The sequence below is a fragment of the Hemiscyllium ocellatum genome, chromosome 20, assembly GCF_020745735.1.
Source record: "Hemiscyllium ocellatum isolate sHemOce1 chromosome 20, sHemOce1.pat.X.cur, whole genome shotgun sequence".
NCBI classification, from domain to species: Eukaryota; Metazoa; Chordata; class Chondrichthyes; order Orectolobiformes; family Hemiscylliidae; genus Hemiscyllium; species Hemiscyllium ocellatum.
This window is the reverse complement of record NC_083420.1, coordinates 15908952-15936180: the sequence shown is the minus strand read 5'-3', so window position 1 is coordinate 15936180 and position 27229 is coordinate 15908952. Positions and strand designations below refer to the sequence as shown.

The 27229-nt window shown below is 39.2% G+C and overlaps 1 protein-coding gene across 1 annotated transcript in view; it reads left to right on the top strand.

The window, feature by feature from the left end:
- The window catches only part of parn (poly(A)-specific ribonuclease (deadenylation nuclease)), a 131763-nt gene that overhangs the window by 19983 nt on the left and 84551 nt on the right, over positions 1-27229 (top strand). The window contains exons 6-12 of the mRNA XM_060840529.1: positions 1153-1213; positions 1554-1719; positions 6104-6166; positions 9132-9170; positions 9746-9788; positions 20706-20786; positions 26210-26266. Coding sequence (XP_060696512.1) covers positions 1153-1213; positions 1554-1719; positions 6104-6166; positions 9132-9170; positions 9746-9788; positions 20706-20786; positions 26210-26266 — 510 coding nt within the window. The remainder of the gene's footprint in view (positions 1-1152; positions 1214-1553; positions 1720-6103; positions 6167-9131; positions 9171-9745; positions 9789-20705; positions 20787-26209; positions 26267-27229) is intronic.

Here is a 27229-nt window from a genome sequence, read left to right as displayed (position 1 = left end):
TTTATACTTCAGCATGTTATGACGGACCCGCGGGGTCCCGTCTTTGCGTGTCCTTTTGGAAGGAGAGACCCACACTGGCAACTTTAGTTTGGCGCAGACTGTCGTTTATTCACAGAATCTTAACTGGGAAACGATACAACGAATTATCAAGCATGCATTCGTTGGAGAAGGCATTCTGCCCCCCCCCCCCCCACCGTTCGGACTTGGCACAGTTATACTTCGCGCTGCCTGGAGTCCCCGGTTAGATTTTCCTTTTCCGCCTTCCTCATTGGTCCGTTCATCTGCGCGCGATGGGATCCGTCTTCCCATTGGCCGCATCGAGGTGCCTGTCCAGCTCCTGCTGTGTTTGACAATGGCACAGACGTCCTGGGGCCAGTGGTTCCGAACCCGTAATCAATAGTTCATTGTTTAGAGAATCAACTCTCATTACTGTGTGTCTGACAGGCTAGTCGTTTTCCGTGATTTAATCAATAGTTTCAGCAAGTAAATTAACAGGTACTTTTATCAACTATGAGTTCCGATAGAGCAATTCACACTGTCTGACAGTTACAGGTTCTTTTATCAATCATGAGTTTCGATGGAACAATTGACACTGGCTGGCAGTTACAGGCTTCATGATTTAATTAACAAAATGTATATCAGTTGCGAGCTCCAGACAGGTAGTCATGCAGTTGCCAGCTTCAGCCCGCATGGCTGTTATTAACCGTTTCAGGGCTGGAACTAGAAGTGTCTGTTGCAGTAATAGTATTACTCTCCCTAGCCCTACATTAAACACCCTAGTAGTGTAACACCCTAGTAGTGTAATCACCCCAACAAGCATGACCTCATAGAAAGCCAGTGCAATGTTGAAAAAGGAGTTGTTGAAGAACAAAAGACTTACCTTTTATAGATTGCCGTTTACAACTTCTGGATGTCCCAAAGTACTTTGCACACTTCAAAAGTACTTTACAACAGTGACTACGTGCAGGAATGTGGGAAGCTTGTGTGAATCAAGGTCTCATTGAGATGATGACCAAATACTTTTTTTGTGTAACACATTTGCTTAGGGACAGTACAAATTGACCATTTTATGACTAACTTACCTAAATGAGGCAAATGGGTTTATTTTTGGTCAAACAAAATAATTATAGTGCTCTTCTGGTTTTCTTTCAGAGTTCGAGTATTGATTTTCTTGCCAACCAAGGATTTGATTTCAATAAAGTCTTCCGAGATGGTGAGTAGGTACTTCTGGAGAAATTGGGGCCAAGTTCTCTTTCCAAAAATGTAAGAAAGAGTGCTTATGACAATTTTCTGTAGCGGTTAGGGAATCTAGGATTGTTCTTCCTATTGAGCTCTTTGTGAAGTCACTAGTCTTGGTTCTTGAGTCAGAAATCCATATTTTAAATTTCTTGTTTGTGGCCAGAATGTTTTAGTACATCTCAGGCAGTCAAGCCTGTTGTCCTGAGTATTATCTGGTTCCACTGTATTTTCAGTCAGTATCTTCAAGTTTTAAACTGTGGTGCAATTATTTTGACACTTCTGAAAAACTACTAATTTGGTATTTAAATTTACAGGAATCCCATACTTAAATCAGGAAGAAGAACGGCAACTTCGAGAGCAGTTAGAGGAAAAGCATAATCAGTCTAATGGGACAGGAACGCCATCTTTCATTTCGCCAAATTCTACTAAAGGGCCCGTTGTTATCCCAGAAGAACATCGCAGTTTTATTGAGAATATTGTGTAAGTCTGATGAATATGAAATAATTTTAAGGTTCTTTGCTTGTCCATTGAAATATTTAACAGTTAGCTTTGCCTTTCAGTTGTTGTTGATGAAGGAAAAGAGTCAGCCTGTTGCTGGCATCAGTTTATTATTATTCTGCATAGTGTCAGAATGAAACATTGAATTCCCATGACCCAGCTGAAAGGAGATGAACAATTAGTTTCCAACCACGTGCAGTTGCATGCAAGTTTTTAAGAATCTTGGAGGCAATTTTTTTTTAAGTAGCCTGGATTTAAAATGTCAGAAGATTTAAGTGAAAATTTGAATTTTAGTTCACATTGCTTCTGGTGAATATTTAATTTTTTTTAAATTGCATTACTCTTTTGGCTTAGAATTCTGCACAGATTTTTGTCCCATCTTTTTGTGAAGGTGCTAACTTCTTTTGCTGCGTGACTGTAGAGTTGCTAGTCTCCATTGCAGATGATTGGTTAATAATTTTATGGATTTTAATGATTGGGCCATGATATTCTTTAGTGGGCTTTCAGTAGATGTGACCCAGGTAAATTTAGATCAAAAAAACTGATGGGCAGAACTCTTGATTTAATAGAGAGATTATTTGAATATAGTTCCAGTACACTTCACACAGAGGACTGGTGACTGTAGTTCTGATCATTTTAAAATAGTTAGGGAGATGGACTAAACTGGTCCACAGGTTCAAGTTCTAAATTGGGGAAAGGTGAATTTTGATGGAGTTTGACTGGAACTTGCAGGGGGTTGATTTGGAGTAGTTTGTTTGGAAGCGAAGGGACCTCTGGCAAGTGGGATGCCTTCAAAAGTGAGGTCAAGGTCTAAATGTTCCTGTGAGGGTGAAGGGCAAGGTTGGCTGGAATAGGGAACCCTAAATGATGAGACATTGAGGCTTTGAGGAAAAAAAGGTCTGGCTCAGGTACAGCTGGCTGGCATCAAGGAAATCCTTGGAGGTATACAGGGAATGCAGGAGTTTATTGAAGGACAAAAAGGTGGGACAAGATAACTTTTGCTAAGAACATTAGGGTGAATCCAAAAATGTAGTTTTAAGTGAGTTGAAGAAAAAAGAATATTTAGAGAATAGGGGGCCCCTGAAAGATCAAAGTGGGCATGTGTGTGTAGAACTGCAGGGGATAGACAAGGTTCTCAACTAATATTTCTCCTCTGTGTTTACCATTGAAAAAGACATGAAGGCTTGGAAAATTGGAGAAGTTAGTGCTCATATCTTGGGGACTGTCCATATGATGCTAGAGGAGGTGTTGGATGTATTGGAAAGTACAGGTGGGTATATCTCCTGTTTCTGATCAGGTATATCCAGGAACACTACAAAGGACTAGAGAAGAAATTGTTGGAGCTCCTGGCTGATACATTTGCAACATTGTTAGCCACAGGTGAAGTCCAGAAAGACTGGAGACTAGTGAATGTTGTGCCATTATTCAAGAAGGGTTGCAAAGAAAAGCCTGCGAACTATAGACCAGTAAGCCTAACCTCTGTGGTGGCCACATTACTTGAGAAGATTCTGAGGAATTAGATATATATGCATTTGGAAAGACAGGGTTTGATTAGGAGTAGTCAGCATGGCTTTGTGAATGGGAGATTATGCCTCAAATTTGTTAGTTCTTTTGAAGTGACCAGGAAGGTTGATGAGGGCAGGGCTGTATGGATTTCAGTAAGGCTTTTGATAAGGTTCCATGTGTTAGGCTGCTCTGGAAGGTTAGATGGTATAGAATCCAGGGCAGGTTGGCAAATTGGATCCACAAGTGCCTTGATGGTAGGAAGCAGAGGATAGTAATGGAAAGATCCTTGTCAGACTGCAGGTATGTGACAAATGGAGTGCCTCCAGAGTCAGTGCTAGGCCCATTGCTGTTTAATATCTATTCAGGTTGTAAATTAGCTGGTTGAGCTGGCAGGTTTGTTATCAGATGTTTCGTCACCGTGCTAGGTAACATCTTCAGTGAGCCCCAGTGAAGCACTGGTGTTATGTCCTGTTTTCCATTTATGTCCCTTGGTTTCTTAAGGTGGGAGATGTCACTTCCGTTTTTTTTTCTCAGTGAGTGATAGATGGGGTCCAAATTGATGTGTTTTTTGATGGAGTTCCTGTTAGCATGCCAGGTCTCTAGGAATTGTCATCCATGTATCTGTTTAGCCTGTCCTATGATGGACATGTTGTCCAAGTCAAAGTGGTATCCTTCTTTGTCTGTATATAAGAATACTAGTGATAGTGAGTCATGTCTTTTGATGGCTAGTTGGCATTCCTGTCTCGTGGTGACTGGTTTTCTGCCTGTTTGTCCGATGTAATGTTTGTTGCAGTCCTTGCATGATATTTTACAAATGACATTTGTTTTGCTAGTTTTATAGGGCTCTTTAAGTTCATTAACTGCTGTTGGGGGGGGACATGGATAGGATAAATAGGCAGAATCTTTTCCCTGGGATGGAGGAGTCCAGAACTAGAGGGCATAGGTTTAGGGTGAGAGGTGAAAGATCTAAGAGACTTAAGGGGCAACTTTTTTCATGCAGAGAGTGTTGCGTGTATGGAATGAGCTGCCAGAGGAAGTGGTGGAGGCTGGTACAATTGCAGCATTTGAAAGGCATTTGGATGGGTATATGAATAGGAAGGGTTTGGAGGGATATGGGCCGGGTGCTGGCAGGTGGGACTGGATTGGGTTGGGATATCTGGTCAGCATGGACGGGTTGGACTGAAGGGTCTGTTTCCATGTTGTACATCTGACTCTGACTGAGAGATGGGGTGGAACTTCGAGTGATGGTAGTGAATCTGGCAAATTCCTTACTGTGGGAGCTGGGCTGAGAAGCTGGTTTTTCATCGATAAAGGTTACAAGGATTACGGGGATAAGGCAGGAAATTGGAGTTGCTGATTATCAGATCAGCAATGATCTCATTGAATCAGCTCTGCCATTCATGGTGCTGAATGGGCTACTTCTATTCCTGTATCCTATGGTCTTGTGGTCTGTGCTATAACTTCTTATTCTGCAGCTGGAATTGTTCTGCATTATTGAAGTAAGTGCTATTCACTTAGAATTCAAGTTAAAGAAGACTTTCTTGACCATATTTAATTAATGGTCACAATAATTTGTAACTATTTGTCAGCTTTTTAATGAGTGTGATACTACCTACTGCATTTTGAAATTATTTTGCACTTAGAGTCATATGTTAGATGTCTAAAAGTAAATCTCTCTACAAATCAATGTTCCTATATTTGTATCTAAGTTGGAAGTATTCATGAGCTTATGTTAATTTTTTTATGTGGCTGCTACAGCTCGTGATAGTGAAGGTCAGAGATAACAGGGCTTTGATTTCGGACTTTTTTTGTTTGCCAAACATGTTACATTAGTGCTAATGTTAAAGAGTGGAACTTGGTGATGGAGGCAGGTTTAAGTAAAGTTTTACTTTACATCTAAACGGCACTATGCATATTGAGTGTTTGTGAACTGTTTTGTTTCACATCCCATTGCTTGAATTCTAGACCTTATTTGACAGCAGCCGATCTCATTTAACATCTGCTTTTAATCTTCTTATTCTGCATAGGATTCTGGAATTTGAGCTCGAAACCTCCTATTGGAGGAGATTATGAAACTTGAAAAGGTTCAGAAATGTCTTATAAGGATGTTGCCAAGGTTGGAGAGTTTGAGCTAAAGGGAGAAGCTGAATAGGCTGGGACTGTTTTCCCTGTAGTGTTGGAGGCTGATAGGTGACTTTATTGAGGTTTATAAAATCGTGAGAGACATGAATAAGATAAATAGACAAAGTCCAGAACTAGAGGGCATAGGTTTAGGATGAGAAGGGAAGGATCTAAAAGGGACCTAGAAGGAATTTTTTTCATGCAGAGGGAGGGTGGTAAGTGTATGGAATGAGCTGCCAGAGGAAGTGGCGGAGGCTAGTACAATTGCAACATTTAAAAGGCATCTGGATGTGTATGTGAATAGGAAGGGTTTGGAGGAACATGGGCCAGGTGCTGGCAGGTGGGATTAGATTGGGTTGGGATATCTAGTTGGCATGGGCAAGTTAGACCAAAGGGTCTGCTTCTGTGCTGTACATCTCTAACTGTAATTAAGAGTGATATGATTTGTACCATCATCCTCCTACTTTAGAATTTCAGCTTCATTTTTGCACTGTAATTCTTTCAATCATGATAATGATAATGCAGCCCAATTATTAAAACTTTAGTCCTAGCCACTAAGCATCAGTGTTTCTTGAGAAACATACGAAGAGATTGCAGATGAAATGGATTCTAATGAAGATAAAAGTCATCTTTATTTAGCCTCGTGTATATACTATTTCTGTGTTTGAATCAAGTTGACTTGCTTAGTAAACAGATTGTTCTGGAATGTGTGCACTTAAATTTTTATACATCATTCCAGGGAGAAGGTTGAAGACTTGTTAAAAGATGATAATGGTAGTATTGAACTGGATCCATGTACTGGGTAAGTTGGAAAAATGTTAGTTTATTTTGAAACCAGATATGTTATGAATATATAGTTTATATAAAAAAAAAACATACAAACTTGCATACATAGACAGTTGACTATGTTGTTAGTTTTAAAAAAAATGGTATGTATGTAAAGCGTTCATATGATTTTGAATTTTCTTTTCTGTTCTCGGAAGATTTTATGATTTTTTTTCACCTACTAAAATGTATGTTTATGTGGCAAAGAATCTCTGCCCAGCCCATCTTACTCCTTCACCCAGTATTCAAAGCTGTACATGATCAAACACTGGGAGAAGTTGAGGACTGCAAACGCTCGAGATCAGAGTATAGATTGTGGTGCTGGAAAAGCAACATCAGAGGAGCAGGAGAATAGATGTTTCGGGCTTAAGCCTCTACTGTGCTATGTCCACAGAAGAATTCACATCCCTGATGAAAGGTTTATACCTGAAATGTCGATTCTCTTGCTCCTTGGATGCTGCCTGACCTGCTGTGCTTTTCCAGCACCACACTCTCAACCATGGTCAGACATTGGACAGCTGTGCCAGGACCAGAACATTGTGCTCCTTGCCTTTCTTCTCTTCACAAACCCTTCTTCAAATTACTTGGATGCCTCATATTGTACATCCCAAATGTAATTTTGATTTGAAATCTGCAAAGTCAGTATGAGGAGACAACTGGGTAACTTTCGTCACACTGATTCAGTATTGTCAGTAGTTGGCTTTGCAACAGAACCATTACATGAGCTCATTGTTGTTATGTTATAGATGGTTAAAATCTGGAATGTAGTTTCAACAGTAAACTTTCAAATGGGCATTGGTTATTGTGATAACCCCAAACATGGTTCACGGGAATTGCTAATTAATCTCCCTGTAGAGCTCACGAGGTATGAGTTCTCTTGGTAATACGCCGTTGTCTATCCAGCTGGAACTGGATAGGCTATCCACGTCCTTTTGGGTGGTACAGCCCTTTAGTATGGAAGTATGGTGAATGGAAGAATCTGTAATCTGAGAGCTCAACTCCCACCTCACGTTAAAATATTGTATAAAACAAACCTGCCTGCCTGCCTCTTGACTAGAAGATCTGGGTTCCAATCCCATCTCTTCAAAGATATGTAATAATACCTCTGAATAGGTTGGTTCAAATACATTTTTATAAAGCAGATGGCGGGGGTGGGGGGGCTCAATGTGTAGTGGGAGTGTGCTTACCTCTGAACTGGTAGGCCTGGGTTCAAGTATCTCTTTTTCTCTAAAGGTGCATGATAATATCGGAGCAGTTGATAAGGAAATTTATAAAGCAAATCCATGGGTCTCTTGTGATGCAGTGCTGGTGTCCCAATCTCTGGGCTAAGTCCTTCCTACTCCAAATGTATGCAATCATATTATTATCTGAGCCCTGAGGGACTTGGCATGCAGTGGCATGTCCCTGCTTCTGAGCTAGGCAGCCTGGTTCACATCTCACCTGCACCAGAGGTGTGTCATGTCTCAACAGGTTGATTTTAGATTTTTCTAAAAATAAAACCGATCTGGAGAGTTCATATGGCACTGGATAGTATCTCTATCTGTCATAGAATCCTTACTATGTGGATACACAGGCCATTCAGCCCAGCTAGTCCATATGGCTCTGCAAACACAATTCCACCCAGACCTATCCCTGTGACCCTGTATTTTCCCATGGCTAACACTTAACCTACACATCCCTGGACACCGACGTTTAGCATGGCCAATCCATCCAACTTGCTCATCTTTGGACTGTGGGAAGAAATCCACGAGACACTGACAGAATGTCAAACTCCGCACTCGCCCAAGTGCGGAATCAAACCCTATTTCCTGGCTTTTGAGGCAGCAGTACTAACCACTTAGCCACCGTGCTGCACCTCTGAACCAGGAGCTCCAGAAATGTGCCATAACATTATTGGACAAATGAATTCAAAATAGTGATTCCAGTGTTTGACTTCCTTGTATCTGAACTTTATAATTGCTGGTGTTGGGTGGAGAAAGGGGGCTGTTGTATTGGTATTGTCCCTACCTGTGGACCAAGAGACCTGGGTTCAATTCCACCTGTGCCAGACCTGTATAATAACATTTCTGAGCAGGTAATTAGAAAATATCTACAAACCAATCTACAATTGGAAGCATGGATGATTTATTGGTGGAGGTTAATAGAGAAAAGAAAATCATGGGTGACTTGGTGACAGGGGAGGGAAAAAAAGCATTAAGTTTGATGGAAGAATACTTCTGGATTGTTTTTAAAAAAAATACATAGATGTAGCACACCGAGGGTTTGCAGAACTGTCTGTCCCATGCTGGAACTAGTCTGTTTACAATAGTGGTCCTGCTTTGGTGTTCAGCATTCGGGCTTCCTGAGTTATTACTGTTATCTACTTGGAAAATGAAAAGAAATTCAGATGTGTAGACTCCAAGCAGGAGCGTGAAGTTAATTGTATTATGCTTTTTTAAAACGAGTAGAATGTTTAAAAACAGGTGTAATAGATTGACTTTGCCTCCATATGCTTAAAATATTTGTTTCTCTTGCCCCCAAACAATGGATTGGCATTTTTAAAATTTGTGTGCATGTGAAATCAAAGAATAAAGTACTAAATAATTCACTTAGATTCTTGCATTAGTATTGCTTATTTTAAATGGTCTGATGTTGCTAAACATTTTATTTGGAAGATGTCTACTTATTTGTACAGTCAATTCTGCTATAATGCGGTAGTTCCCGTTATCATAATCCCATGTTATAAGAAAATCATATAATAGTGGCACCATTTAAACTAATGGGGCTGGAATCTCATTATAACCAATGCACACTTTAAAACTTTGCACTTTAAAAGTAGTATCCCTATTCGTCATTTGTTTTATAGCAAATTAGTGTTAACGAAACGCGTGTTACAGCAGAATGCCCTGGATGAGATACCTGGTTCTCTGTTGGTCTCTAAGTGTGTTTTTTCTGTTTTGAAGGTTCCAGAGAAAGCTTATTTATCAGACTTTGAACTGGAAGTAAGTAGAGTATTTAAAATCAAGTTTCAATGATGGTGTATTGTCTGTGCTTGGCTCAGCTTTTCTAGTAGATTGAGTGAGGCTAGCACTGGGTGAGCAATATGTTACAAACTAAGTTGAATGGATTTGTCCATTTCTTTTATTGGATGATTGAAAGATGCCAATGACTCACTGTGGCAGAAGGAACATTGAACTTTCAAATTGCACAATTGCTTAAAGCATCTATTAAATTAAACTCTTGTTTGGGAGCACCTCAAGTTTTCAAACAGAAAAATCAACTATTTGATTTGTGTGTATGATGGTTGCTCGACCTTTTGTGGTTACAGTAATGTAAGGCTGTTTTATGTTCCTGCAATACTTGTTAAAGAGATGGATATACTATCTTGTAAGTTGAGACTAGGATTCTTTTTCTTGCTTCAGAAAAACAATTATTAAACCAAAATTGTTCAGCCTTTTTGGTAAAGGAATTATTAACAAGCTTATCAGAAAATATTTGGAAGTTAAATATGTGAATCATAAATTCATTTGTTAGAAATACTATATGAAATGAGTTCTTTTTTCCCCCCTCAATTTAGGTTTCCAAAAGGAGCTCATGTAGAAACTTTGGAGAATGAAAAGGTAATGATTTCAGCATGAGGTAAAAGTAGTTGGAATGCTACTGTTGCCAAAGGAAGGGGCAGAACTAAGTTGATGCTTGTCAAGTTTGTAATGGATGATATATTTAGATTCAGTATATTAAAGGAACAGCAAAAGTCTTATCTGCTGAAAAATATTCTAAAAGCTGTCATTTTTTATTTTGAATTGCATTCCGGAACAGTGGGTGTTGGTCTTTTTATATCATCATCATCATGTCTCCTTGAGAAGCAGATCCTTGCCAGGATACACTTGCAGGGCCAGTTGTCTCCCTTTCAGTTGCTCAATTGTTCTTTTTATGTTTGACCTTAAAAATGGCATACCACTTTTATTGAAATGGTCATTATAGCAAAGACTAATATATTCTCCTTGGCTATTGGTGCAGGTTTTGCAGGGTTACTGGAGACAAATCACTTAATACTGGGTCTGATGTAGAAATGTTTCCAGTATCAATTTCAATTTGTTTGTTTTTTGGATGAGAGTTTTAACCTTAACGGCTCATCAATGGGCAGGTGTCCTGGCTTCTCTAGTTTCTAATGTAAACAATGGAGAAAATATTACATTCTTAAAACACCTTTTTACAACTCCAGGGTTTTGTGCTTATTGAATAACATTTTATAAGTGCAAGTCTCTGATGTCATACAAGAAATACAGCAGCCAATTTATGCACTGTAAGTGCTCCACAAATAAGATGCCCAAATGTTTTATTCATGATTTGAGGGATTAATATTGGCCACACCTCTGCACATAACTTCTTTTTAAAGAGTTGCTTTATATTTACATCAAGCTGAGAGTTGACGATGCCTTACTTTAACATACCATCATTTTTCTCGTCATCATTAGAAAAACAGTGCCTCCGACAATGCAGCAGTTCCTCTGCTCTGCTCTGCAATTGAGTCTAATCTAAGGTTTTGTGCTGAAGTCTCCAAAGTGGGACTAAAACACTATCGTCCACTGCATCACAGAATGCAGTTAAGACTCTTCATAACAGTAGGTTTGAGTATAGTTTATAAAGTCTAAGCTAGCTCTGGTTATGGGTATCACCTGTGCCTCAGGCTATTTTGTGCTATTGTGCCAATTTTTCTGGAGTTTTGCTCAGCATTGGACCTTTTTATTGACTACTGATGTAGCTTTAGTGATTAATCACCTCTAACCATGAAGTTGTCTTTTGATGGAAAGATCAGTATCCCAGAACCACTTTGGGAGAAAATGTGGCTTATAATCAGTTGTTCTGATTTGAGGTAAGCAGAACGATTGAAGTTCAAAAACTCAAAACCTTTTTGAGTAATATTTTGCTTGTAGTAATCTGAAAATTCTTTATAAAATATAATTGTTTGATCTTGAAACAGGAATTTTTTTATCAGTTTGGTTGGAGTCCCAGCTCCGAGCTTGATCTTTAATGTAAGATTGCATTGCGGTATGGAATGAGTCTCTGACACTTCAATTTTGATCTTTGGATGAGATGCGAAGTTCAAGTCCTGACTACCTGTAAATATGTTGAAATCTTTCACCATACTATTCGTAGAGTTCTGATGGCAAACAGACCTCTTTGAACTAATAATAAAAAAAATTGATTTATCTCCGTATCTATACTGTATTCCTGGTGGTGCTTAATCACTTTCCCATTTGCTATATAATTAATTGTGAGAGTGGTTTTTGAAATGTTTCAATGATCTAGAAAGGTGGCTGTTAAAATGTAATTGTGTTACCATCAAGGAAAAGGAAATTAATATTCACAAGACCAACTCATGAAGGATGAAGAAATTCCTCCCTTTTCCTTCCCGATTTGTTGCTATGACAGTTTGAATTTTTGTTTTAGTTTTTCTGTCTGCATTTACTGCCATCACAACTGCAGGGAGTCTCGTCACTGCGCATACAGTCACAGTGCTTGATATGCATTGCCAGCAATTTTGAAGCCATTATTCAAATTCTGCAAAGATGAAATTTAAGTGGAATGCTCAAAAAGAGGTCTTCTGGCCTCACCTGCCACCTATTCCCTGAACAGAGTAGTACAGCAAAGAAAAGGCAGTAAGAGCAGGCACATTACTACAGTTCCCATATGGTGCAGTCCCACAATGCTGACATGAGGGGCACCAACTTGCTAAAGTATGTTGCCCGATGATGTTTTTGTCTCTCAACTCAGCTTTAATGTGTGTTTATGTATTTACTATGAAGAAAACGCCAGACCTCCAGAAGTAACCAAATTTAAGTTTCTTTTTATTAAAGTTCACACGAAAGCTATCTTCCTTTTTAAGGAAAGTAAAACCTATCCTGAATTCTGTATCATATGAACGTAACATGCAAACAAATGGAGTAAAGTCCAGTTGAGAGAAGGTGAAATTAAGTGTTTAAATAAAGGAATTGCACTTGATTTTGAGGTTCCAGTGAAAGGTTATGGTCAAACTAATTAAATTGTTTTCTTAGATGTCAGCTATATGGAACAGATTTCAAAGTCTGTTCTTTTGAAAAACATTGGACCAAGGCTTCTGTCTGGCTGGTCGCTACTCTTGCAAAGCTGGCCAACTGTATTGTCAAAGATGGAACCTTTTTAAGGATGTGTTTAAAGAAATAGGGACCAGCTGATGCTTAGTAGAATGGTGTACACTTTAACAATTGGTTTTCCACAGTAATGGGGATGGATTTGAGAGAAGAAAAAAAGATAAATAATAAGTCTTTGGCAGACTGACTCATGCTTCCTGTTTCACTATGTGGATGAGTGGCAATCTCACTCAGTAGCAGCTGATCAATTTTGATCTTTTCAGCTGGCAGTATTGCTTTTGGAAATTCCTCATACAAAATGACTGAGTCATGTCACAAGCTAGCTCACTTTGATTACCCAACAGGTTTTTATTTGAACTGCATGAACAATTGAAGAGTAAGTTGGAAAAGAGGGTTTTGATTATTTCCCTAACCAGGTGTAAATGAGGTGTGGCCTTGGCTTTACCTAACCCAAGAAGAAATAAGAATAGAATTAAAATTTTTCAGAGCTGGATAAAGTGACTGAGGAGAAATTATTGATTCTCTTTTTGAATTTATGGACAAGGAAGACAATTTGTCGAAACCCTATGAAGCATGATCGATCTTTTGATTTTTTTTAAATGGTTGGTTCATCGAAGAATATACTATGGATTTTGTTTAGATTGTCATAGAGTCATAGAGATGTACAGCACAGCAACAGACCCTTTGGTCCGACTCTCCATGCCGAACAGATATCCCAACCCAATCTCGTCCCACCTGCCAGTACCCAGCCAAAGACTAAAAGATTTCCAATTGGAAATTTCCATATTTGTACGTGCATTTAAATGATATTCATTTAATTTTTTTTTTATTCGCTCGTGGGATGTGGGGATTTCTAGCTCGACCAGCATTTTTTGCCCATGCCTAATTATCCAGAGGGCAATTAAGAGTCAGCACTTTGTTTCGAAACATGTTGGCCCAGTCAGGTATCAGCGGTAGATTTTTGTCCCAAGAGGATATGTGAATCCAGATGAATTTTTCTAACCATCGGTGGTGGTTGCATGATCAACGTTTTAGACTGTTAATTCCAGATTCTTTACTAAGTTAAAATTCCATCATTTGCCATGGTGGAATTTGAATCCAGATCCCCAGAACATTAGCTGAGTTTCTGGATTAATAATCAAAAAATAATATCATTAGGCCACTGGCTCCCCTGTTATTAAAACACCTTTTTACAAAGCTTCAATTTAAGTGAAAATGTTCTCTTTTGGAACAAATGACTGATTCCTTCAATAAATTTTAGAGAAAATTTGTTTTCTGTTACCTTTTGTGTTATTACTTAATTCTGCAGCGATTGAAGGACTCTATGATGGTTGACTTTGTGGTCCTGAGTGACATTATTGTTTGTTGTTGTTGTTATTAATAATAATAATAATATTATTTTTTATTATTATTATTGTCTTTGGGGGAGGGAGGAGAAAAAAAACAAACATGAGATCAGACATTGAGAATTACAAAGCATTTGTCTTTGGTCAAGCCATAAATCGCAACTTATTGCATTGGGGCGTTATTGTATTGTATTGTATTGTATTCAAGATGGTCAAATGCATTATTAACTGCAGACATGGGAGTCTGGGTACCAAAAAGTGAACTATCTCAAAGTTGCACAGACAACAGTTGTGGGCGGCACGGTGGCACAGTGGATAGCACTGCTGCCTCACAGCGCACGAGACCCAGGTTCAATTCTCGACTCAGGCGACTGACTGTGTGGAGTTTGCACATTCTCCCCGTGTCTGCGTGGGTTTCCTCCGGTTTCCTCCCACAGTCCAAAGATGTGCAGGTTAGGTGAATTGACCATGCTAAATTGCCCGTTGTTTTCGGTAAAGGGATAAATGTAGGGGTATGGGTGGGTAGCGCTTCAGCGGCTCGGTGTGGACTTGTTTGACCGAAGGGCCTGTTTCCACACTGTAAGTAATATAAACAATTTGCCCACCATTCATTCCAAAAATTGGAACCACTGTTGAAGGATTGCTTGAGTTTGGATCAAGAATATAATTTTTTTGATATATGTATAAAATCACTTGGAGATGTGATTTGTTCAACATCAGAAATCAGAAGACCATTAACCCATTAGACCATGAATTTAATGAAGTGGTACTGGACTAGAAATTATGGGATAAACATTGAAATATTTATTATATTTTGTTAAAATTGTGACTAGTTGCAGCATTCTATGGTTATAAACAACTGGGGCAAACTGACAGCACCTGAATAAGATGATGGAAAATGAGGTTGTGATGGGTCTTAGATCTGGATGGGATGGTCATTGAAGGAGTGCTGTGGACTCAATGGACTGAATGTTATGATTCCACATTTACAAGATTAGCAGAGAATGACGAAAACATGAATCAGGGCAAATACGTTAGAGCACAAGAGGAAGCTAGCTAGGAATATAAAACATTGCATGAGTGTACATGTATTAAAATGAAATAAAGTAAATAAAGTGAAGAATTTTCCTCTAGACCTGTGGTCTCCAAAATGTAGAAAGGAATCAATTGGTTGGAGTTGCAGTCTCTGAAATACAGTCTCTCCATCCACCTGCATACACTCATCAATTGTCATGCTACTGCATGATGTTCAATTTCTGGAAGCTGTGCAACTAGAGGAAAGTGCATACTCTAACAAACGTTGTCAGCTTGTTTGTTTGGTCCAGATGAACTATCTTTGCAGGGTCAAGTAAGTTTTGTAGAGCTGTGCAAAAGAAAGCATTTTAGAAACTGATCTGCAAAGTCAGTGTATTACAGTACTAGACAGACTATTCAGCTCATCATGTCCATGCAGACTTCCTGCAAAAGCAACTCTGCTAGTCCCATACCTCTGCCTGTTGTCTTTTAACCTGCAGTTTTTCTTAGGCTATTAATCTCATAGGTCAGTGCAGGATGAAGAAAAATCATGTGGAATGCTACAGAACAGTGTAGCTCATGTCTGAACAACACAAGCTGACCAGGGACCCTGGAAACAAATCACAACCATAGAAGTGAGCTCCCAATGCCTCCATACGTGAAATCAGTCAGCAACGTTTGAATGGTCCAGAAAAGTAGGTTGAGGCCTACATGTAGTGACCAGCAGCAGAGTGATGCCACAATTTACAAGATGAAGCAATAATGATAAATGTTGAACTTGGACCATCTAAAATGAGACAATGTACAACTACCACACAGGATGGGAAAATTTTCATTTCTGTTCATAACTCTAAAAACGAATATTTGTCTCGACTGTCAGTAAGTAAGGTGAATTTGGAATGACACCATACAACAATACTGAATGATTCAAAGATGATTTTTCTTTGAATCCATGCTTCAGACAAAGAAAGTCGACAAGGCTGTTTTGAACGCTCAGTCACTTTTTCAAAACCAGTAGTAAATGATGAGGCCTAACCTGAAGCTTTGTCTTGTTTTTTTCCGTCATCTAGCAAGATACATGTTTCCAGATGCCAAAGTAATTGAAGAGATAATGACTGTGGTCGCTGACTCTTTATTCCTAGACCCCCAGAACAAAGAAGTAGTAATAATGGCAATCCAGAACACATGCTACTGTGGAAGCACCATGTGTTGAATTTCTATCCAAAGATGTCTTTCAGTAACTACAGCAGGAATTGAAGAACTTTTGACAGTTTCTTACTACAGTCCAATTAACTCATCTACACGACTGATTTTTTTTGTGTGCATGTGGATTTTGAGTGTAATAACTAAAAATCTTAGCCTTTTGTCCTTCTTTTCAAAGAAAAAATAAGGGATGAGGATCCAGGGCAAGCAATAGGTCAGTGTATGGAAAGGCTCAGGGATATAACGTCGGACACAGCAGATATGAAAGGAGCAATCAATGTAGGACTGAAGGTGTGTATTTAAATGCAGACAGTACACAAAACTAGGTAAATGAGCTCAGTGCAGATTGAAACTGAAGGATATAATGTCGTGGACATCACCGAGTTGAGACTTGAAGGAGATCAGGGCTGGGAGCTAGATAGCCAAGGATATCTGTCAAAAAGGTGGGCAGAGGAGACATGTTACCTTAGTAAGAAATGAAAGAAAAGCTGAAGTGTTGGAAGGTGTAGAATCTATATGGGTAGAGTTGAGAAACTGCAAAGGGGGGGAAAAAAGACCATGATTGGAGTTGTGTACAGGTCACTTGGCAGGAGTCAAGATGTGGGGAAGATAAGAAATAGAAAAGCCATGTCAAAAAGGTGCCATTACATTAATCATGGGGGTCTTCAATATACAGGTGGATGGGTGGAATCAGGTTGGTAGCAGATCTGAAGGAAAGGAATTTGTAGAATATCTAAGAAATGTATTTTTTCTTTGGAGCAACTTATGGTAGGATCCACTAGGGAACAAGCCATTCTGGATGTCATGATGTGTAATGAGGCAAACTTGAAAAGCAATTTTGATCAGGCTTGAAGGTGAAGGAGCCCCAAGAGGACAGTGACGGTAATATGGTAGAATTTACCCTGCTTTTTGAGAGGGAGAAGATTGAGTTACATGTAACAGTATTAGAATTGAGTAAAGATTACTACTAAGACATGAGAAAGGAATTGGTCAGAGTTGATTGGAAGGGAAGCCTGGGAGCTAAAGTGGTGGAACAGCAATTCAGCACCCAGCAGAAATTCATCCTGAGGAAGAAAAAACTTACTAAAGGGAGAATGAGGCAATCTTGGCTGACTAGGGAAGTTGGGGACAGCTTAAAAGTAACAGAAAAAGCATACAATGTGACAATGTTAGTAGGAAGCCAGAGGATTAAAAACTTTTGAGAAACCAGCAAATGATAACTAAAAATAAGGCGGGGAAAGAACGAAAATAAAATAGGGTCAGCTAGCTAGGAATATAAAAAAAATTGCAAGTTTTTTCTTAGGTATCTGAAAAGTAAGGGAGGCAAGATTGGACTTTGGAAGGCTGGCAAAACAGCAGTGGGGAACAAAGAAATGGTGTAGGAACTGAATAGCTACTTTGAATCAATTTTCACCACAAAAGACACTGGCAACATACCGGAACTTAATCCATGAGCAGGCTTTAACGTAGTGGCCATCACAGAAAATGATGAAGCAAGCTGAAGGGGAATAAATCACCTGGATCGGATGGACTACACCCCAGAGTTTTGAAGGAGGTTGCTGAGGGCCTTGTGGACGCACTGGGTGTAAATTTTCAGGAATTATTGGAGTCTGGAATGTTTGCAGAGGACAGGAAATAGCTAATGTATCATCCTTATTTAAGAAGGGAGGGAGTCAGAAAAAGGAAACTATAGACCAGTTGCCTCACCTCAGTTGTTGGTAAGGTTTTAGAGTCTGTTTATTAAGGATGAGATTGTGAAGTATTTGCAAGTACATGATAAAATAGGGTGGAGTCAGCATAGCTTCATTAAGGGGAGGTCAAGCCTGACAAATCTGTTAGGATTCTTTTGAGGAGGTAATGAGCAAGTTAGACAAAGGAGAGATATATTTGGATTTCCAGAAGTCCTTTGACAAGGTGTTGAACAGGAGGCTGCTAAATAAGATGGTGTTGGGGGAATGTACTGCATGAATACAGGATTGACTGATTGGCACAAGGTAGAGAACAGGGATGAAGGGGCCTTTATCAAGTTGGCAGTTGGTGTCTATTTGAGATCTGCAGAGGTCTGTGTTGGGGCCACAACTATTCTCATGATACATGAATGAAAAGGACCAAGTGAAACTGCGCCAATTTCTATGTTTTAGATGACCCAAAAGTAAATTGAGGAACATTGTGTGAGGAAGTGGGGAGATTGAAGGAGTACTTGGATGTTAGCAATGTGGGTAAAGAAGTGGCAGACGTGGAAAAGTGAGAGGTTATTCATTTTAGTACGAAAAATAGAGTCATCACCTTTCTCCGTTTAGAAAATAGTCTTTGGAAATCTAATGCACAAAGGGGCCTGGGAACCCTAGTTCAGGATTCTCTTAAGGTTAACATGCAGGTTCACTTGGAGTTTAGGAAAGCAAATGCAATGTTAGCATTCATTTCAAGAGGGCTAGAATGCCAGAGCAGTGATGTACTGCTTCGTCTGTGTAAGTCTCTGGTCAGACTGCATTTGGAATATTGAGAGCAGTTTTGGAGGAGGTTTACATGAATGATCGTAGGCATAAAGGGTTTGTCATAAGAGGAGTTGTTCCAGACTCTGGGTCTGTTGTACTTGATGGGGTTTAGAAGGATGAGGGGCGAATCTGATTGAAACTTACAGAATATTGAGAGGCCTGAAAAGAATGGATGTGGTGAAGATGTTTCCACTAGTGGGAGAGAGAGGATCTCGGCCACAGCCTCTGGGTGAACGGACAACTCTTTAGAATTGAAATGAGGACCCTCTTTCTTTAGCCAGAGGGTCGTTATCCTGTGGCAGTGATTGTCACAGAGGGCTGTGGAGGCCAAGTCACTGAATGTGTTTGAGACCAACATAGCTAGGTTCTTGATAAGTAGGTTCTTGATATCCACCATAAATTCAAAAGCTACGTTCTTAAGAAAAACGTTCCAGTCAAGAAACTGACTTCAACACAACTGATGGTGCACTGGCCATGCTTGGCGTGAATGCTGACAGGATCATTTCGGGAAGATGTGACAGATTTGCCTGTGTTTTTTTTTACCCCCCTCAATTACAAGGGTATAATCCACAAGCTAGCATTAGAGTAACTTAATTTGAGCAAGCACCCTTCAACACCACTAATTTTAAATCTTGACTCAACCACCTCAAGCGCTGTGTACGTTGAATTAATCCCATGTTCTGATACGAGGTGTCTTGGCCAAGAAAGGGTCCTGAAAAAGTTTAGATTTGATATTGAAGTTTACTATTTCTCTCAAATCAAGGAATGAAGTGTGCAGTGAACTCTCTGACAATGTGTGGTTACTTAAATTCAGCTTCTTTCACACATGAAGTCAAAACTCAATAAGCTGAACAGTGAACTGCAAGAAAAGGATAGTTGACACATATGATCAGTGCTGTAAATGCATTTAATTTGCAACTAGTTCGCTGATCCTCTCAATTTAGAAAAGAAATGACAACACTTCCTGAGTATGGAAAAAGTGAAAGGGGAAAAAAAAATGTTAATGTTTCCACCTCAAACTTCTGTGCATACCTGAGGAAGTTGGAGGAATTCAGAAGGTGGTTTTCAGAATTAGATGTGACAAAACAAATTATCCCAATCCATATCTTTTAAGTCAATGTTGCTGAATTCCATCAGGGGTTTAATTTTGTAATTGATATGGCGATAATTATGGTGTTAAACTATGAGCTGCAAGTCAAATCGAGGAACAGCGTGTTTTTGTTTTTGGGGGTAGTACTGGTATTTTTATAATGCTTTTAAAGTGAAAGTTTGCTTTGATTCCATGTGTCTGAGAGACTGCGTTTTCCCAAATGAAGATAATCCAGTCCAAGAAGTGCACTCCAAGTAGCACAGATACCCATATGGTGGGGCTGTGTGCAACTAACCGTGTTAAAGTACAGCCTAGATTTCAAGGCATCAGAAAATAATATGCAGTCACTGGTGACATTCTTGAGACTTGGTGAGCAGTGGACAAAATTATATATACTTGGGTTTAGATATAGGTGGCACTAAAAATAAGCTGGTGTTTCTAGGTTTTCTGAGGTGTAGATAGCTCACTGCACTTGTATTTGAAAATGATGTTATGCTTAAAAAATTGGAGATCACTGCTCTTGGCATCAACAGTGCAGAGTTAATAGCAAATAATAAAGAAATGACCGATATGATAAATAAGTATTTTCCTCCTGTCTTCAGTAAAGAGGATGCAACAAACATCCCAGTAATACCTATAAATCAGGAGGTTAAAGGAAGAGAGGAATTTAGTGAAATTAACAATCACTAGTGAAGGAGTGCTGAGGTTTTTAATCATGATTGATCACGAAAGGGTTTTGGTGAGTATGGACTGTGGGTCCACAGTGGTAACAGTCCATTTTTAAGAGTTTTAATTGTCCCTTGTCAAAGCTCCCCAGTATCCTTTGATGTTTGGTGTAGGGTACTCAATCCTCCCCATTACATAATGAGTTTGAGATCAAATCCATAATTTAGCAATACCTGGAGTTGGGAAGTCTTATTCTGGATACATTTTGAAGGTCTTGTTGTGAGCTGTGTATTCAATAAGATGAATTTTAATGTTTGAATTATTACTTTTCAATTTCCAGAATCTCATGGATAGTTTCAGCATGTTAGTTAGACATTTCCTTGAACATTTCAGTTGATTTTGGCAACTTCTAAGATCAGGCGACTTTTGTCATTTTGAAGTGTCTCAGCACACCCTCTTCCTGTTTTTGGTTTTCTTTTTCCTCTAACCAAAATTCTGGCTTTTAAGTTAGAAGGTGGTATTTAAAGATTTGACATTGTGGATCATATTAATATAACAATATTGGTCTGTTTGTGCACTTGTATTTCAGAAAGAGAGGTATATTGTAATCAGTAAGCTGGACGATGATGAACGCAGAAGGAGAGAAGAGCAAAAACGAGCCAAAGAACAGGTAACGATGCACAGTATAGTCTAGTCTTTTCCTTGTGTTCGTGCAGAATCTGGCACACTGGACTAGGTTAGTAAAGGTAAATGATATGGTTTTTTTAAGGGACCACAGCTTTATATTTTGAAAATTGGGAAACATTTATCCATTCTTCGTGATGCTTTGGGAGAACATCCAATTTGATTAAAAACAATTTAATGAAAGGACAAATCTAGTTCTGCTTCCAAAAATGCTTTAGAGCACAAGAGCCCTGTTGAGTAGTTTAGTTATTGCACTTCTAATCCCACCTCTGCAGTTAGCAGGATTAACTGTATCTGATTTGAAGCTACGTTTTATCCATTTTGCATAATGTTTTGGCTACAAAACTGACATACTTTGTGGTTTAAAAACAAGTGAGTTGAAATTATGATTTTATATTAATAGGCCCTCTTCAGAAACTTGACAGCTATTTTGACATAGCTTTTAGTAACAGAGCAAGAAGTCATTCCAAAGTTATAGTCAAATATCAGATAAACCTATAGTTTTATACCAGTGAAATGAGTTGCAAAATTAGATTAGTCTTGATTTAAGGTGCCTGACATCTATACTCGCTCAATAATTTTGCTTTAAGTTTGTTTTGTCCTGTGGGAAAGTGTTCTGTTAGTTACAGAAATGGTAGTCAGGTTTTAGCATAGTATTCTTTACGTATATTTAAAAAAAAATTGTCTTGGCAATAGGAAAGATAGATTTATGGCACACAAGGAATTCATTTGATAGTTTACTTTCTGGTAAAAAGGATCAGAATGCTATATAATAGGAGTATAGGACTTAGGAGAGGAATTAGACTATTCAGACTTTCAGCCATTGAATTGTAAAGCAGACTTGATCTGGACTGCCCCAACCCAACCTTCCAGTCTCTTTGTCAAAAATGTACACAATTCTGAACTGGAAACATTGTGTCTAATACATATCGTTGTCTTGGGAAGAGAATTCCACAGATCAATGATCTTGGGGAAAAATTCTGCTCATCTGTTTCCAAAGAGAGACCTCTAATTCTTGAACTCTGTGTCCTAGTTCTAGCCACCCTAGAAGAGGAAATAACCTCCTTGTATCCACCTTAACTAGTTCCATCTTGTGGGATCCTTTCTTATGATGTTGTGTTTCAATAATAAGAATTCATTTGCCAATCAATCAGCACATCCTTGTCATTCACTATGTAACTTGTTCCTTCTGAAATTTGGTATTGCCATTCTGCCCCAATGAGAGCAAGATGAAAAGCTTTGACAATTTGTCTCTTCCCCTTTCAACAACACTCTGGTCTTGTACTATCAGGTATGTCCTGTTCCCAAAAAGTGGCATAAATCCAACCTGACTAATTTACTTTCTACTTTCTTGGTCAGTGGTGGTGGAAGGTCTAATTAAGAGATTTATCAAACAGCACCTCTTCAGCAATAACCTGCTCACTGCCCAGTTTGGGTTCTGCCAGGGCTGCTCAGCTCCTGGTCTCATGACAGTTTCTGTGCAAACTTGCACAAAATAGCTGAATTCAAAAGGTGAGGCAATAATGACTCCCCTTGACAATGTTGCATTTGACAGGGTATGGCGTCGAGGAGCCTTTGTAAAACTGGTGTCTGTTGGAACTGGAGGAAAAACTCTTCACTGGTTGGAGTTGGACCTGGCACATAGGAACATGGTTGTTGGAAGTTAGTTATCTCTGCTCCAGGACTTCTCTGCAGGAGTTCAAGGTAGTGTTCTAGATGCAACTACCTGCAGCTGTTTAATCGATGACCCTCTCTCCATCATAAGGTGGAGATGTGCAGATCATCAGTGAATAATGTTCAACACCGTTCGCAACTCTTCAGATTTGGAAGCGGTCATGTCCAAATGTAGACATTATCCAAGCTTCAGCTGAGAAGTGGCAAGTAATATTAGTGGCAAGTAATATTTGTGCCGTACAATTGCCGTGCAATGACCTTCTCCAACAAGTGACGATCTAACACAATCTGACCGTCTCCAATAAGTGAGCCTCTTCACATTCAATGGCTTTACTGTCACTGAGTTAGCCCAATATCAACATTCTGGAGGTTGCCATTGATCTAAAACTCCACTGAACTAGTGATATAAACACAGTTAACTCCTGACTTACTCAAAGCCTGTCCATCTGCAAGGCACAAGTAAGGAGTGTGATGGAATACTCCACTTGTTACTAGAGTGCCTGTGCACTCTAGTAATGCTCAAGTGTGACGCCATCCAGGTCAAAACAGTCCTTTTGATTGGACCACATCCACAATGATCCATTCTTTCTACCACCAACACTCTGTGGCAGCATTGTACTACATTCAAGACGCACTGAAAAAATTTATAAAAGATCCCCTCCAAACCACTCATTTTCCTGATTTGGAAATAGATCACCCTCCCTTCAGTGTCACTAGGTCAAAATACTGGAATTTCCTCCGTAATGGCATTGTGGGTCTACCTACATCACATGGATTGTAGCAGTTCAAGAAGACAGCTCAAAGGAACTATGGACAGGAAATAGATGCTGACTCAGCCTGTGGTGCCCACATCCTAAGAGTGAATTTGAAAATCAGGCAACTATATGAAATGTTGAGCAGTCAGGCAACTTTTGTCGAAAGAAGAGGCAGTCATGATTTACTTGATGACAGGTCCTAAATCTGAAACCATAACTATTTCTATCATCATAGATACCGCCTTACCTCATCAGCTGTGTTCCTTTGGAGCTGTGCAGCAACACAGTAAACCAAACGTTTCTGTGTGTAAATTGGTCCCTTCTAAGTTACCATCTGCAAAGCTTGGGAGAAAAATTTAAAGGTGCCATACACTTAGACAAATATCTGTGTACTCCCAAAAAAAAAGACAGTTTAGAGTATCTGTTGGTGCTGAGTATTTTTGATATTTTCTATTGTATTTGAACTGTCTAATTTTACATTGACCAGCTTAAATTCCCAGTATTTCTTAATTGGTGGCAAACTTCAAACTCTTAATGCCATTTCTCCCAGGAAAAGAAGTCAAGGTAATTGGTTTTGGCTGATGTTCCAATAAGTTTTTTTTTTAAGATCGCTGACTTATTTGTGCCACTTTATTTGCTTGCGCAATTATATAAAACAACAAAGTTCCACGAACAATTGTTTTAATATTGAGAATTGTTGAAACCAGAAGCTGGTCATAGAATCATACAGCATGGAAACAGATACTTCGGTCCAACCAGTCCAGGCTGAACATAATCTCCAACCAAACTTGTCCCACCTGCCTGCTTCTGGCCCATTTTCCTCCCACCCTCTCCTATTTATTTATGTATCTATCCAAATGTCCTTTCAATGTTGCATTGTACCCGCATCCATCACTTTCTCAGGAAGTTTGTTCCATATGTGAACTACCTTCTATAGAAAATAAAATTTGTCTCGCATCTTTTTTAAATCTCTCCCTCCTTTCACTTTAAAAATGTGTCCCCTAGTTTTGATACCCCCCCCCCCCACCCCGCCCCAACCATTCTAGGGAAAAGACAACTACCATTAATTCTATCTATCCTTCCTTATTTAATAAATTGTTAACAAGTTGCCCCTCAATCTCCCATGCTCCAGTTTTTAAAAAAAAAAGTTTCAGCCTAACCAGCCTTTCCTTCTAACTTCAAACTTCCATACCTGGCAACATCCTGGTAAATCTCTTCTGAACCCACTATTGGATATTTTTTGTAAAGCTGAATTCTTCTGAATATTTCTTCATTTTAATTTATTTTTCTTAGTGTGATTCCAAAGATTGGCTATCAATGAAACTTCCTCTGAGTTTCACAGTTTCCATTTCCATTTGTTGAGAAGTGCACAGTGTGAAAGCACTCCAAATGTAACAGTTTACGTGAGTTGCTACTAAGAAAGTTGGCTAAATTGAAGCTTGTCCTTCAGTGTCTTGTCTTTTGGGGGTGGGGCGGGGGAGGGGGAGGGGTGCAGTGGGATTCTCAGTTTTTGTTTGGCACAATAAACAGTTGATGAATGGAGGGAAAATATGGATTGGGTGGCTAAAATATGATCAGATCAAGAGGCAGGTGAGGAGATTTGGTTTTTCATGAAATGGTTAGTGGAAATCTGAAATTCCTGAAAAGGCTTGCTTGCTCAGTTGAAATCTTAAACTTCTTCGATTTTAGTCTTTCCTTGTTTGTGGATATCAAGAAACTGGAGCTAAATTGTGGCGGCACGGTGGCACAGTGGTTAGCACTGCTGCCTCACAGTGCCTGAGACCCGGGTTCAATTCCCGACTCAGGCGACTGACTGTGTGGAGTTTGCACGTTCTCCCCCTGTCTGCGTGGGTTTCCTCCGGGTGCTCTGGTTTTCTCCCACAGTCCAAAGATGTGCGGGTCAGGTAAATTGGCCATGCTAAATTGCCCGTAGTGTTAGGTAAGGGGTAAATGTAGGGGTATGGGTGGGTTGCGCTTCGGCGGGTCGGTGTGGACTTGTTGGGCCGAAGGGCCTGTTTCCACACTGTAAGTAATCTTAAAAAAAAAGAGGGAAAATTTAAGCTGGAGGTACAGATTAGCAACTATAAATAAACTGGCCCAGGGTGTTGAATGGCCTATTACTGTACTGTTCCTGTCGGGCCATAGCCATTTTCTCTGCATGTGAATTCATCAGGATCACTTGCATTTTTTTTGCAGTATTCTTCACTGGTCTATACTGAGTTAGCAAATTACCACTTTGGTGACCAAATGGATTCTGTAATTGGTATCTGACATGCTGGATTAGTGGGAGAAAAATGGCCCCAATTTTATCGTCCTGATCGCCAGAACCCAACTTTCGATATTTCCTAATCAGATGTGTTGTTTCACATCTCCTAAAGCAGGTGGTGGACTTGAACCTAAGCCTTCTGGCTCAGGTGGGGGCATTACCAAGCACCTACAAGAGCACTAGTTGCCAACTTTGATTGAATTGCATGAAATTGGACTTGGCTAGAATGACTCCCCAAGTAGCCTTCTGTAACTTGCTGTTTTAAACTTGGGGAATTAATGAGTGCTTAGTGGTAGAATGCTCCAAGCACACACTGCATTTGAGCCACTCCTAACCAGAAATTAAAGCATGGAAAAACACAAAATCAACATCTGATTTTATTGCGTATGATTCTGCTCAGATACTATCCATTAATCTGGATTATTAATGAAGTACTCAATGTGCATTAAATTTTGAAGGAGGTAATTGATTTGAGTCAAAGATCTTTTTTCTCTTGTTATTTCAGTTATTCTTGGTCTAATTTCCTGTCTGATTTGCAGTCTCTTGTTTTAAAAACAAAAAGCTCAATAGAACCTCACTTAACTGGGAGAGAGGAATTCAGAAGTTTCAATCTTAATTTATTGTTAATTGTTCTATGTAGATACCCATATTGTAATGATGTGGACATTTTTAAAGCAAGACCTCTGCTTTACTGTTCAACTGTTTTATTTGCAGGAAGAAATGAATGATGCTGTGGGGTTTTCCAAAGTAATATATGCCATTTCAAAATCGGTGAGTCCTCCTTTCCGAATACAAATTGAAGTTAACTTCCAGGATATTTTCACAATCCCATTTGAAACCTTAACCATGTACAGTTCAATTTTTAAAAAAAAAGTTAATAGCATGCAAACTTTTTTGACTTTCTGCATTTTTCATCGTTTATTGTCCTGTGGTCAAGTGTCCCTGTAGCCATTGTCTTTCCTCCACTAAAGATGACAAATTTGACCTTCCCAAGTCCAGTACAAGTTTCTGGTGAGAAGTACCGGAGTATTTTTTTTTTCCATATGAAGTCTTGGTTTTTCATTCTGGTGCACTATAGAACTATCTTTCAGTTTTGTGAAAAATCAATAAAGAAAGGTCTGCTACGTACACATTCAAATAAACTGAGCTATCTGGGTATTCGTAAAGTGGTAGCGATACACCACGTGGAAAATATTGTAGGTTTGTTGGCATTTGAAAGTTTATTTAAAGTGTATGCATGTATATGGCATTGCAGCATTTCCCACCAAGTTGGAAGCATAGTTTAATCGTGGACTTTTATGCAAATAAATGAATGATAAAGCAGCACTCTTGTTTTAAATACAAAGCTCTCTGGAAGAAATGCAGCATGCAAATTCATGTTTTTTTAAGTTGGTTGTATAATAAAAAGGCTAATTTGAAAATTAATGAAGATGTTCCCTCCATCCCCGAATTGGTAAGGTGGCACATGAACTGTTGAAGCCAAGAGACCTATGAGACGTACAGATTGTGTTCAATAAAAGAAACCAGACTTATGTTAGGAGCTACCACGGAGACCATTTTTCTGGTTTAAAGCGCTCTTAGTTCATGCTGTGTTTCTGCAGAGGTTTGGTGCAGGAGGTGGACTGAAATTAGCTGTGTTGCAGAAATGGACTTAGGTTAGCATCATGGCCTTATCTCAAATTGTGTTCAACTGCTGGCAGTGAGATCTCCCACAATAGTAGTTGTGTGTGGTTA